The sequence below is a fragment of the Fundulus heteroclitus genome, unplaced genomic scaffold (genome assembly GCF_011125445.2).
Source record: "Fundulus heteroclitus isolate FHET01 unplaced genomic scaffold, MU-UCD_Fhet_4.1 scaffold_209, whole genome shotgun sequence".
Classification (NCBI taxonomy): Eukaryota; Metazoa; Chordata; class Actinopteri; order Cyprinodontiformes; family Fundulidae; genus Fundulus; species Fundulus heteroclitus.
In genome coordinates this window covers 153,441-167,500 of record NW_023396621.1, presented here as the reverse complement: position 1 = coordinate 167,500, position 14,060 = coordinate 153,441, and the positions used below count along the sequence as shown (strand labels likewise).

Here is a 14,060-nt window from a genome sequence, read left to right as displayed (position 1 = left end):
GGCTACGCCTGTCTGAGGGTCGCTTTGTCATCAATCGGAAGCCTCGCGCTTCCGCGGCTGGGGCTGTCACAGGCGGACTCGTCCGCCTTCATCCCCCTAAGTGCAGACCGATCGGGACGCCCGGCGCGTCGTGCGCGGACCCCCGCCCGGGGACCGTCGCCCTTCGCCGTCCGCAGTCCTCCTCCCTCTCTCCCTTTCTCCCTACTCCTCCGTCCGACCCCCTTCACCGGGAGCCGGGCAGTGGGGGGGGGGGGCGGCGCCTTCTCCGTCGAGCCCCGCATGTGCGGGCCCGGCTGCCGGTGGACTTAGCCGTCTCTGTGCTCACCGCGTTATGTGTGCGTCAGGTGGTCCGTCCCTTCGCGGGGGATTGAGGGGCCAAGGGAGGACTTGTCGGCGCGACGAGGGTTGCGGCTCCGAGCGGACCGCCGTGCGGGGTGGCGGGGCACCCGGCCACTCTCTCCGAGCTCGTCGTGAGCCTGCCTTCCTCCCTCCGTGGAGGAGGGGAGCCACGCACAGCCCCCTCGGTCTCTCCGGAGCCGGGGGGACACACACATTCGACTACGACCTCAGATTAGACGGGACGACCCGCTGAATTTAAGCATATTACTAAGCGGAGGAAAAAAAACTAACCAGAATTCCCTCAGTAGCAGCGAGCGAAGAGGGAAGATCCCCGAACCTGGAGTGGCGGAGACAGGCGCCGTGAGGCGTCCAATGCGGTAATGCAAACAAACCCGGAGAAGCTGGCGGGAGCCCCGGGGAGAGTTCTCTTTTCTTTGTGAAGGGCAGGGCGCCCTGGAATGGGTTCGCCCCAAAAGAGGGGCCCGTGCCCTGGAAAGCGTTGCGGTTCCGGCGGTGTCCGGTGAGCTCTCGCTGGCCCTTGAAAATCCGGGGGAGAAGGTGTAAATCTCGCGCCAGGCCGTACCCATATCCGCAGCAGGTCTCCAAGGTGAACAGCCTCTGGCATGTTGGATCAAGGGGGTGAAGGGAAAGCTAAGTGAGGGGAAGGAGGGGCTGAAAACTAAGTCAAATCATAACTAAAACCCTAACAAGGAGGAAAAAACTGAAAACAAATAGTAAACAAAAGCCAAGTCAAAACTAAACCCTGACAGGTAGTCTTTAATATCTAAATAAAGATCAATATAAAGGTACATATGCAGCACCTGGAGAGAGTAGATTACATTTTTCTGCACTCCTAGAAACTCCCAACTACACAACAAAATGTATTTAAGGGCTAAGAAAGCTAACAAAAAGCAAAAATATGTGTTAATGCTGATACCTGATTATTTGAGCCAAAGTTTGACTTTGTATGCATGGTGGTTCGTGCAGAATCTGAAAGAAATGTAGTACACTGTGAAGTGACCATGTCCAAAGTGGTTTGGTTGTGAGGTGGTGGTACAGCAACAATCATGTTTTTTTTATTTCAAGGATACAGTGGAGAAGGGATCCGATTGTGAATGAGAGAAAGAGTCAGGGCAAAACAGTGAGCAGAAAGTTGAGGCCACTTTTTATGTTTGAGATAGGCCTTTTTGCATGATTGTGATTTGCTTGTTACATTCATTATACAGAGGAATCAACGTTCACCTATATATCTATGCTTTTACTGTATGGAACATAGGTTTCCTGTGCCACAATGCAATATGTAAAAATAGGCTAGATAGGATCAATTGCGTATAGCTATTACGAAGCCCCTCCAACCATGCAGTACCATGATCAGTAATGATCACTTAATGGGTCCAACAGTGGTACAGTAGCTCGGAAGTTTGTCCTGGCACTGGTGGGTTGCCTGTTCAGCCCTCCGTGCTTTTTGATATTTTAGTCATTGTGTCCTTGGGCAAGACACTTCACTTGATTTCCCTGTTGGCAATGGTCATAGGGCCCGATGCATGGCAACCTCACTTCTGTTAGTCTGCCCCAGGGCAGCTGTGGCTACAAATGTAGCTCTCCATCATCAGTGTGTGAATGACAGAATGTAGTAAAAAGCACTTTGGAGTCTTATGGACTTTATACAACACAATAAAAGTACAAACCATTTACTTAAGGGCTAAATTTTTGGCAACAAAAACTGTGTTTGACGTGTTCTTTAACATGTTAAAGATAATGTAACATGTCATTGCTGTATATATATAATCTGACTACTTCTTTTCATACTGTCATGATTTGCCCTCAATTAAAAGGAAAATTTTAGAAAGAACTCTGTTTTGATCATCAGTGCTTTAGACCTTTAAGTCATTTTTTTCCCATCACTTTCTTATTGTTGATTCATGAACACTGACCTTAACTGAGCCAAGTGATTACTGCAGTGCTTTAAATATTGCTCTGTGTTTTTTGTCATTTCCTGGATAAGTTGCTCATGGACCTCAGGAAGGCCAGCCACTGCTGGGTAGGATCCACAACAGCACTCAATGTGGTTAGCTGGATTCTTATGATATAATAAAAATAAATGAATAAATAATTTCTAGACTGATCATACAAATTATGTTTTTTTTCTTTATACAGTTAGTGTCATGGTTGAGTTTTGGTTTGGCTTTGTTTTTCTGTTATTTTCATTTTTTCATCTCTTTTGGGTTAGGTTTGACTTTATTTATTGTTAGTTTTCAGTCATCAGTTATTTTCTGTCATTTTCACTTCACCCCCTCAGCAGTCAGTCACACCTGAGAATCATTTACCAGTCAATTACCCAGACCCTTGTTCCACCTGTGAAGTGCTCTATTTAAACCTCCCTCTGCCTTCAGTTCAGCACTGGGCCGTCATCATTCCACACCTCTCCATGCCAGTCCCCGTTTTGCCTTGGAAGCTTTGTTTTGCTCCTGTTAAGGTTAGTCCTGTCAGTCACTCTAAAGACTGCTCGTTCACTGTTTGTTCCTGGAGAGGTTCTGCTCTGTGTCCTGGTGTCTCCAGAGAACTGCTAACTGGACTAGCCATCCTGCAAAGGCTCTGCTCTGTGCCCTGGTGTCTCTCAAGTTCTGCTAACCTGACTAGCCGCCCTGGTGAAGCTCAGCTCTGAGCCCTGGTGTCTCTCAAGTTCTGCTAACCTGACTAGCCACCCTGGAGAAGCTCAGCTCTGTGCCCTGGTGTCTCTCAAGTTCTGCTAACCTGACTAGCCGCCCTGGTGAAGCTCAGCTCTGAGCCCTGGTGTCTCTCAAGTTCTGCTAACCTGACTAGCCGCCCTGGTGAAGCTCAGCTCTGTGCCCTGGTGTCTCCAATGAACTGCTAACCTGAGTGCTATGAGGCCTGCTAGCCGAGCAGCACCTAGCAAGTGTGGACTCTCTGTCTCCGGGCCGTCAGCTCCTGCCATCATCTACATCCCTGACTTTCTGCAGTCCTGAACCTCCGGTCTTCATCACTCATCACCCAGCACACTTCTTTCAATAAAGTCTCAAACTTTTAGTCCCGTGTGTGCGTCCTGAGTTCATCGATAAACAAACCTGACAGTTAGGCCCATACATATTTGGACAGTGACAAATTGTTCATGATTTTGGCTCTGCATGCCACCCCAAAAACTACAATGTAATTGAAGTTCAGACTTTAAGATTTAATACAAGGGGTTGACCAAAAATATATGATTAATTGTTATGGTTCTAAGTTCTAAGTCCAGTTCTTATAAAAGAACTGGACAAACACAATAGGAACGATGGGAGTGTCATGATTTGTCTTTGGATGAACCCGGACACAGCACGCACACACAGAGCTGGGTCTTAAAGTGAGTTTATTGAACAGGGTGGATGATGGATGACGAGAGGAACCAGAGTCTTTTAACTGACGGAGATGTAGGGTGCAGAAGCTGGCCGACAGGAGGAGTGCGGGGAGACTGACCAGGAAGGAACACCGGAGCCGAAGACTTGAGACCAGGGTGGAGCACTTGAGACCAGGACGAAACACAGGAGCCGAGGACTTGAGACCAGGACGAAACACAGGAGCCGAGAACTTGAGACCAGGACGGAACACCAGAGCCGAAGACTTGAGACCACGACGGGACACAGGAGTTGAGAACAGGAGTTGAGAACTTGAGAGCAGGACGGAACAGCGTCTTGGGTTGAGGCTGGCTGGAACAAAGCTGAAGTGAAGTCTTCTGGCTGACTGAAACAAAAACTGAGCTGACACAGGGTTCTGGCAGAAACTGAGCAGGAGAAGAACACTACGGACTGGCAACGAGAACAGAATGAAGTGAGTATATATGGAGGTGAACACAAGTGGCAACAGATCAGATAATTGCAGTCTGACAGGTGGAACCAATCAGGCTGCGCAGGGAAGAGAGAGAGGAAAGGAGGTTCAGCTTGCAGCCTACAAGCTACATCCTGACAGGGAGAATGGAATGTCAGGATCCCAGGAGCGCAGGGGACCACGGGAGACAACGGAACGTTAGGGTCCAAGGAACGCGGAAGACGATGGGAGACGACAGGAGATGACGGGACGGCAAGATCCATGGAGCATGGGGCTGACCTCAAGAGGACAAGAGGAAAACAGTTAGTTCGGAAATAGATTCGGGAAGCGAATCTTCCAGCGCGAGCTTACCATGAACATGACGGGAATCTGCAAGAGTGATGATGGCTTACGGGCTCTGCGGGACAGGGGTGCCAGGGGCGAATCGTCAGGGCATAGGGGAAGCAGGTGGCTGCGAGGCCGAATGGTGAAGGGTGAGCAAGGTCCGACAGACAAGGGCTCGGGGGAATCGCTGCTGGCTGGCTGTCAGCTGGAGATCAGACAAGGAAATATCGACAGGATTAGTCGTAAGAAGCACAGAGATCAAGGAGCGCTACTGAGCGGGGTCCGGGGCGTCTTGAACCTGCAGCACAGGAGACGTGCGTTAGCGTAAGGAAGGAGAAACATCTTTCGACGTTAGCCGAACAAGTCATACCACAAAGGTTAACACGCTGGCAGTGTTATGCCGGCAGCCTTCCACTTAAATACCCTTCCTGAGGCTTGCATAATGCCGGACAGCTGCTGCTCTGCACCTCCCCACTCATCAGCAAGCACATGTGAAGAGAGAGGGAGGAAAACAGCTGCACCCGACCGGGCGCAGCCCGCAAAACCCTGACTTTAAACATGTAGGAATTCTAGCTATTTTCATACAAACGCTCCAAATTTCAGGGGTTCAAACGTAATTGGACAAATAAACATAACCCTAAGTAAAATGTTACTTTTCAATATTCTGTTAAGAATCTTTTGCAGGCGATGACTGCCTGAAGTCTGGAACCCATGGACATCACCAAACACTGCATTTCCTCCTCTGTGATGCTTTGCCAGGCCTTTACTGCAGCTGTCTTCAATTGGTGCTTTTTTGTGGGTCTTTCTGCCTTAAATTTTGTCCTGAGCAAGTGAAATGCATTCTCGATTGGGTTGAGATCTGGTGATTGACTCGGCCATTGCAGAATATTCTACTTTGTCATCTAATCAACTTTGAACTTTCAGCATTTGGCTGAATCTTAGCATAAAGTATATTCCAATACACTTTAGAATTCATCCGGCTGCCTCTGTCTTTTCTCACGTTATCAATAAACACAAGTGACCCAGCGCCGTTGGAAGCCATGCCATCGCACTGCCTCCACCATGTTTTACACAAGATGTGGTGTGCTTTGGATCATGAGCTGTTCCAATTCTTCTCCAAACTTTCTTCTTCCCATCATTCTGGTACAGGTTAAGCTTAGTCTCATTGGTCCAAATAGTGCTGTTCCAGAACTGGGCTGGCTTGTTCAGGTGTTTTTAGCAAAGTCAATTCTGGCCGTTCTATTTTTGAGGCTGATTTTGAGGCTGATTAATGGGTTGCACCTTGTGGTGAATCCTTTGTATTTACTCTCATTAAGTTTTTTATGGTAGACTTATATACTGATACACATACTTCCTGGAGAGTGTTCACTTGAGTGCATGTTGTGAAGGGGTTTTCTTCACCATGGAAAGGATTCTGCGACCATCCACCACTGTTGTCTACCGTGGATGTCCAGGCCTCTTTGAGTTCCTACGGAGCCCCTAAAGGGACACCGAAGAGAAATAAAAAAATAATACTTTCTCGTGCGCACCACTTACTTTCTTGTGCGCACCACATAGTTTCTCGCATGATCGCATAAGTATTTCCGACAACCGTGTTCATTAGAATGGATGTAGATGAACAAATTGCGCTATATTTTCAGTTTGGGCCACCATACAAAGACATTGCTGCATTGCTTGCAAGACGTCACAGTTATGTTGTGTCTGAACGTCACATAAAACGTATCCTGAAGTCCTGTGGTCTATTTTGCCGCAAAGGATATACAAACCTTGAATATGTTGTGGGATTCATTCAAACACAGCTGCAAACAACTGGTCAGCTGAACGGATATAGATGGATGTTTACAAAATGTCTGGAAAATGGACTTAAGGTAAAGAAAGAAGGGGTCCGTATTATATTAAAATAACTTGATCCAAGAGGTGTGGAACTTAGGAAGACCATACGTCTTCATCGCCCCAGCTGCTTTGTAAAGGGGCCGAATTACATCTGGCATTTGGACTCCTATGACAAACTGAAACCATTTGGAATCTGCATCAATGGCTGCATTGATGGATTTTCTAGGAAAATTATATGGATGAATGCGTTCACCACCAGCAGTGACCCAAAGACTATTGGAGGCTACTTCATGGATGCAGTTAAGAAAACAGATGGCTGCCCAAGGATCGTCAGAGGTGACAGGGGCACGGAGAATGTCAGAGTGAGAGACTTCCAACGTTTTCTGCGGCAAGATATACAGGATGACTCTGACATTGACAGCTATATAGAGGGGGCAAGCACATCAAACCAGAGAATTGAAAGCTGGTGGGGTTTCCTCAGGAGGGAGTCAATGGAGTTCTATATTTCTCCGTTGGTTGATCTTAAGGATTGTGTTTGTACAACGGTGAATATTTGGACAGAAGCCTTGTTCAGTTCTGCTTCCTGGGCATCATACAGGTAAGACTCAGAGTTATCTTGGTTCTTTTACATATAGAAACTTTCCAGCTTTCTATGCATTATTTCCAGAGTAATAAAAAATGACAAACCTGATTTAAACCGGCTGGTAAACTTTGAACAGCCCATTTGATGAGAAAGCAAAGTAATTAAAAACAGGGACCAAAATTGAAATTCATTCGGTAGGTGTGTGCGACTTCAACATATACGAATGGTTAAGCTGTACTACCTATTTTTGCTAAATATGCTCTTACTTGGAAACGCATGTATGGAGGACCAAGTCTTCCATAATTAAAAATAAATACAGAAATAAATAAATGCTCAATAAATAAATATGCATACAATTATGTGCCACCAAAAATATAATAAACAAATAAATGTAGGTAGAAAATAAATTATACAGTGAGACAAAATGTATATATCTCCTTTAATTAGCCACTTTATTTATTAATTACTTATTTTTTTAAGTATTTATTTATGTGCATGTTATAATATTTTTGTCTGTTTTATTCTTTCTTTGTATTTTTTTGCCCTATTTATTTCTCCGATGCTATTTATTTCTGCCTGTCCTTTTTACATTTCTGTTTGTCCTTTTTACATTTCTGTCTGTCCTTTTTTACATTTCTGTTTGTTGTTTTTACATTTCTGTCTGTCCTTTTTACATTTCTGTTTGTCGTTTTTACATTTCTGTCTGTCCTTTTTACATTTCTGTTTGCCGTTTTTACATTTCTGTCTCTCGTTTTTACATTTCTGCCTGTCCTTTTTACATTTCTGTATGCATTTCTGCCTCATTATGCAAATGAGGAGGGGCTGTGTCTTAAGGGCTCAACTTCTTCCCATTGGTTGGTTAGCATTTTTACTGCATCGGTCAATCTACATGGCTTTTCCAAGCACTAAAGAATTGTTTAGTAATTCTTTAGTGCCCTGCGATGGACTGGCGACCTGTCCAGTTTATACCCCGCCTCTCGCCCATTGACAGCTGGAGATCGGCACCGATCCGAACCCAGCAGGGATAAGCGTGTTAGAAAATGGATGATGGATGGTCTGGGCTTTTTCTTTTTCCTTGCCATCAAGATCTTTGCCAACTGGCGCCAGAAAATACTATTATTGGGCTTTCTTCGTCTGGAAACAAATGTTCACAACACCTTACAGATTGAACGCACTTAGCTAACAATACAGCGATCTGATTGGCTGAGCAGCAAAAATCGAATCACGTGACCTCTCAGACCGGAGCGCAACCGTTTAGATTTTTTATCAGCAATAACTTATTAACGTGCAAGTGAAAACGTGGGAACATTGGTGTTTTGAGATCACTGCTATGTGTAGCAACTTATTCAAGTGCAAGAAAGTTGCCGTCTGACAGTTCATACGAAACTTCTTAAGGAGACGTCCTACAGATTCTGGCCCACGGACTCGTTTTGAGGAAACTACGGTTGTAGCTCAGCGTCTGCCTTTCGGTGGTTGCGGAGAGGTGTCTGTTTTGTAGAATAAATCATCCACTGATGAGTTATTGATCTGGAAAGCCGAATCTGAAACCACCGAAAAACATTTCAGATCCCAAATGTAGGCTACAGCGTTCTAATTCTTCCAGTCTATTAGCAGCTTCCTTTAAGAGGTCGGACACTGAACGTCTGCCTGCTGAGTTTGAAATTACTAAACAATTCTTTAGTGCTTGGAAAAGCCATGTAGATTGACCGATGCAGTAAAAATGCTAACCAACCAATGGGAAGAAGTTGAGCCCTTAAGACACAGCCCCTCCTCATTTGCATAATGAGGCAGAAATGCATACAGAAATGTAAAAAGGACAGGCAGAAATGTAAAAACGAGAGACAGAAATGTAAAAACGGCAAACAGAAATGTAAAAAGGACAGACAGAAATGTAAAAACGACAAACAGAAATGTAAAAAGGACAGACAGAAATGTAAAAACAACAAACAGAAATGTAAAAAGGACAGACAGAAATGTAAAAAGGACAAACAGAAATGTAAAAAGGACAGGCAGAAATAAATAGCATCGGAGAAATAAATAGGGCAAAAAAATACAAAGAAAGAATAAAACAGACAAAAATATTATAACATGCACATAAATAAATACTTAAAAAAATAAGTAATTAATAAATAAAGTGGCTAATTAAAGGAGATATATACATTTTGTCTCACTGTATAATTTATTTTCTACCTACATTTATTTGTTTATTATATTTTTGGTGGCACATAATTGTATGCATATTTATTTATTGAGCATTTATTTATTTCTGTATTTATTTTTAATTATGGAAGACTTGGTCCTCCATACGCATGATGAATTTAAACTGGAAGTGTAATATAGCTGTCATGGTTTTAAGTTGCTTATCCCACATGACAAGCGAGGCTCAGGGGGGATTGTTGCTCCAGCTGCTAGCTGGAGTTCAGGAGATTCAGGGCGGGATCCTGAGCAACTTGAACCTGTAGTACAAGAGGGGTCTTTTAACATAGGCCAATAGTGATACCACTAGGGTTAACACTCTGGCAGTGTTGTGCTGGCAGCCTTCAGCTTATATACTGCAGCCAAGGGCCGAATAATGTCGGACACCTGTTGCTCGGCACCTCCCCGCTCATCAGAAACCACCTGCGGAGAGAGAGGGAGGAAAACAGCTGCACCCTGACCAGCGCAGCCTGCAGAACCCGACAGCAGCATTAGGCAAAGTTGCAATTTGGGTGTAGGTGCACAGATGACATGCAGTTTCTGCAAATAATCACGTTTGTGTTGCAAATTTTCAGCAATTCGCTCATGCCTATTCCTAATATTGCAGCAAACTTTTTTTATACGACTGCCTTACTATCCCTATTGTTTTTATGGTTGCCTGGTATGATGCAATAGTGCATTTTATTCCTATTTGTTTAAAACTGAGACTAATGATGTCCATGTACTGCGAATTAGGGAATGATGTGATTATTATCATCTCTTTTCTAAGTTAAGACCAACTTGGTATAATTTCTCTTACTAAAATGAAATGTATAAGGACAGATTTTCTGACGTCATTACTGACTTCACTCTATGTTAATTGTTTTGTCAGGATGAGTTGGATGAGATGACCTCTGTGTGGGATTCACATATTATTCCATCCATCCATCCATTTGACCATCAAAAAATTACAGAGTTCCAAGTGGCCGACCTAAAGTTATATACATGTTTCCAGACCTATACTGAACCAGAGATTGCATTTCACCAGTAAACAGTGATGATGTACAGCTACGCATTACGACCAGCAACATCATGTGACACAGACATCAACAATCTCTGCAACTTTCTGATGGCAGAGTCACATTTGCAACTCCCATCTGATGGTTTCCAAGCAATTGATCTGTACTTGCATTTGAGAACCAGTATTACAACTAGTCTATAAGTTGTAGTGACTTACAAATGGTCATCCTGTTTGTTCAGTATCTTTGTAAATAATTTGTATCTCAGAAGATTGTGTTTCTTTCTTTTAGAAATGACTGACATGACACATCGCCTATTAAATAAGGCAAATATAGTTCCTTTTTTGCACAGCTTATTCAGAAACATTACCTTTATTCATAAAGAAAGCCAGTGAAAAGTTGAACAATGTGTGTTTATTTGTTCACATAACACTAAAAATGTTACTTTGGATATGAAACTCTTCTGAACAAAACTGAAAGTTATCATGAAAATAAAATAAATTAACGTTTTACCACAGAAACACTGTGTTGATTCATTGTTTTGAATCAAGCCTTTGCGTTGTAGAGCTGTCAAAAATAAACATACAGACTCTGAACTTTTTTTTACTTCTAATTTATTTTAAGGTGGTGTGACGTAATACTCCTATAACTTTGTCTTGCATTGTGTTTTTTACAGGCAATTAATTTTTAAATAAAAAATGTTTCTTTCCAGTGTTGCCTGGACTCTCCGCTCACATTTTTTCAAACTCAAAGTTAAAGGACAATAACACTGAAGTGCATAATGCTACAGAATGTCCATTGTAAAACAGTCCCCTGACAAGATGTTGTCTAGCTCAGTTCTAAACTCGGGGTATGACACATTGGTGCATGGCAGCTCAAGGACAGCTCCACACGTGTGTGCCACTACTCTTCGATTTAAGCCAGATAACCTATTGAATGTAATTTCAATGGTGTCTTTGCATAGCACTGTGGACCCTGTGCAGAAGCGCAAGAACGTTTCAAACTTTTTTTGGTCAATATTTCGAACATACCTTAATAGATGGTTTAGAGCTGTCTGCTCCTGTGAATTTAGGCTTTCACTTGATGGTTTTATCATTTGGGCTACTTCTTGTTTGTTGCCCCTCTTTGAATCATAAAGTTCAACTAAAATCGTTCAACTTCTGAAGAAGTTGAAGAAGGCGCCCGCCTGGTGGTGCGCGTAACCGTCAAAGGCAAAGCTTCCGAGTTCCTTGGTCGTAGGCTCTCATCGCTTGGGGATTTTAAATCAAATGTCAAAAGGATTTATCTTCATCTAAACCAGCCGACAGGAGAAGGTCCACATCGAAGCAGCATGGAAAATTGGTGTTATTAAAGGTGTTATTACAGGAAGAAACAGAAACAAAATATGTGAGGATAAACACCTCTGTGCCGATCCTCCAAATATTTTTTAATGAAGGGGACCTGAAACCAGTCTTCAGGCTAAACAGGGCCACCATCATCCTCCTCCTTCAGCTGCTGCCCATTAGAAGGTCCATGGATGGCCACAGGAGATAGAGGTGCTGGTGACCCTCTACTGGCTGGTCTGCAGTACATCCTATAGGGAAACAGCTTGCCAGTAAGATCTCTTACCTTCTTGTCCTTAAATAGAGCCAACAATGACACACAATTGATAAATAAATGATATTAATTGGATAGAAGATTAAGACATATCAGCATATTACCTAAATTACAAGTTAATTTTATATTTGGTACAGGTCAAGTGGAGGCACGCTACAACAGTAACCATGCCAAGGCGAGAAACATCACTGAGCGTGCCTTTGGTGGTCTGACGACACGGTGGCGTTCCATCTTCTTAAGGGTGCTGGAGGTCCGCCTGACGTTTGCCCAAAAAGTAATAGCCACCTGCTGTATCTTCCACAATATTTGTATAGCAGCAGGTGAACAGCTTGACGAGGAGGACGAGGAGGTTGACCCAGAGGAGGATGACCATCCAGTGGCTGAAGACAGGGAGCTGCTCCAGCTGGCTGCATGTTTAAGTGAACATGACTACATCTAACCTAACGTAGATCAGTTGGAGTCATGTTCACATGCTGCTTCATTTCATTTTTTCACCACCTGTAAAAATATATTAAATAATCAGTAAATTATTTTCCATTCCATACTACTATTTAATTGTAAGTTTATAGGCGTTGTCTATTTGTATAAGTTCTTAATAGGAGTATTTCTTTGTTTTAAACCATGTTAGTAACTGTTAATTTGTTGAATATATTACACCTTCATTCTGTTCCAAAGATAAAACATTTGTATAAAATAAATTTCTGTTATTTTCATATAGTATTGTTACTATTGTTTTCTTTCCCTCTTTCTCCTCTCTATTATTCGTGTCCTGACTCAGAAGAAACTCACTTAGATAGGAAAAACCTTTGTAGATTTTATTTATTTATTAATTTTATATGCTGCTGTCGTACTTGGGAGACATTTACAATTTATTCCAGCAAGTATTGAGTTAATAAAGCAACACACGTCAGTCAGATAAACACAAAACAAATAAATCATAACCAGCGGTACTATGCACACTACTTGGCCGACAGAAGTGTACTAAAGACAGACTAACATCAGCCCCGGTTGCGGTTTCCCTCGGAGGTCTGTGGGTCACTCCGTTCCGCTCAACGTCTGATTTTTTTTTTTATTACGTACTAACTCTGTAAACAGGTCACATAGGGAAGCTTAAAAGTATAATGTTCTCGCCTCAAATGATCTGAAAGCATACTTCTGAAGAACAACAGCAGCAGAAAAGGGAATTTTTAACTTGCCACTGTCAGCTCTGTATGCGCTGTCTCAAATCAAGCTGCAGCCGTGGTGCATTCTGGGCAAGCGGTCAGTCTGAAGAACGCACAAGTCTGCTCTGATGCATGCTCGATAAAGAGGGCGGGGCGAGAACAATATCCAGGGATTCGGCGTGTTCTTGGTTTGGCGTTCTCAGCAATTGGAACAGTACTCCGGCTGAGGCTGATGACGTGTCTCGAGCACACGAGACCGCTGAAGAACGCATATTGAGAAATGGCCATTGTATACGTAGAGGCGTCACTGGGCGGGTTCTGCCTATGCTGCAATGCGTCAGAGCGTCCGCCATCTTAAATTTGGCAAATCTGCAGTTACTCAGTCACTAAAACAGTATCGGAGGGGGTTTAATCTCAGAATATACTTTGTATTTGTAGTGTTTTTGTTTTTGTAATATTACAAGTTTATTTCCGTATCATTTTAGCTTCAATCACCTCAATTTATTCTCGTAAAGAGAATAAATTGAAAATAATTACAATAATCTAACCTGGTCTTATTAGTGCAGGAGTGAAATAATTCTGCAAACAGTGACTATTCTGAAAATGTTCCCTCTTAATTCTCATAATATATTTTTTTTTAATTTCTTCTCCTAGGACTTTTTGTCTCATATTATAAAATTTACCTCTTGAATACTCCCCCACAAAGTCTGTTCGTAAAGGTTCACATGTGACATGGTTTTATGAAATAATGAAGACCACAATGTTTAGATTTAACAAATTAATCTTTACATTCATAACACATACACACAAATGTGTTATGAATGTATATATATATATATATATATATATATATATACACACACACACACACACACATACAGTACATACATACATACATACAATTCATCTACGATGCAACATACTTATTTTCCAAAAAGGAACAATGGCTGCAAAACAGAGAACTAATGCAGGTTACAGAGCTGAGGTCCGTTCTTCGTACGTTGCTTAAAACATCCGAGATCAAATGACACATCCAAGATGATTTCATCCGGCTAATCATGATCCGACTAATTGGGTTCTTCGAACACACCTGTTGTTTACGATTAGTATGGCTGGATTGAGTTATCTGAGACAACTGCGCGTTCATGCGTTTGTTTAAAAGGGGAAATGTATCAATAGTGGTAACAATGATCAGCAGCGCTGCTA

At 42.8% G+C, this 14,060-nt stretch overlaps 1 protein-coding gene and 1 non-coding gene across 2 annotated transcripts in view; one reads left to right on the top strand and one right to left on the bottom strand.

Annotated features, from left to right (window-relative positions):
- Nucleotides 1–22, top strand: part of LOC118559044 — a 154-nt gene extending 132 nt beyond the window's left edge. Inside the window, exon 1 of the ribosomal RNA XR_004928609.1 lies at nt 1–22. This exon is cut by the window's left edge and continues 132 nt beyond it. This is a non-coding gene — a ribosomal RNA (5.8S ribosomal RNA).
- Nucleotides 1–281, bottom strand: part of LOC118559039 (basic salivary proline-rich protein 3-like) — a 1,018-nt gene extending 737 nt beyond the window's left edge. Inside the window, exon 1 of the mRNA XM_036129731.1 lies at nt 48–281. Coding sequence (XP_035985624.1) covers nt 48–281 — 234 coding nt within the window. The remainder of the gene's footprint in view (nt 1–47) is intronic.
- Nucleotides 282–14,060: the final 13,779 nt, after the last annotated feature.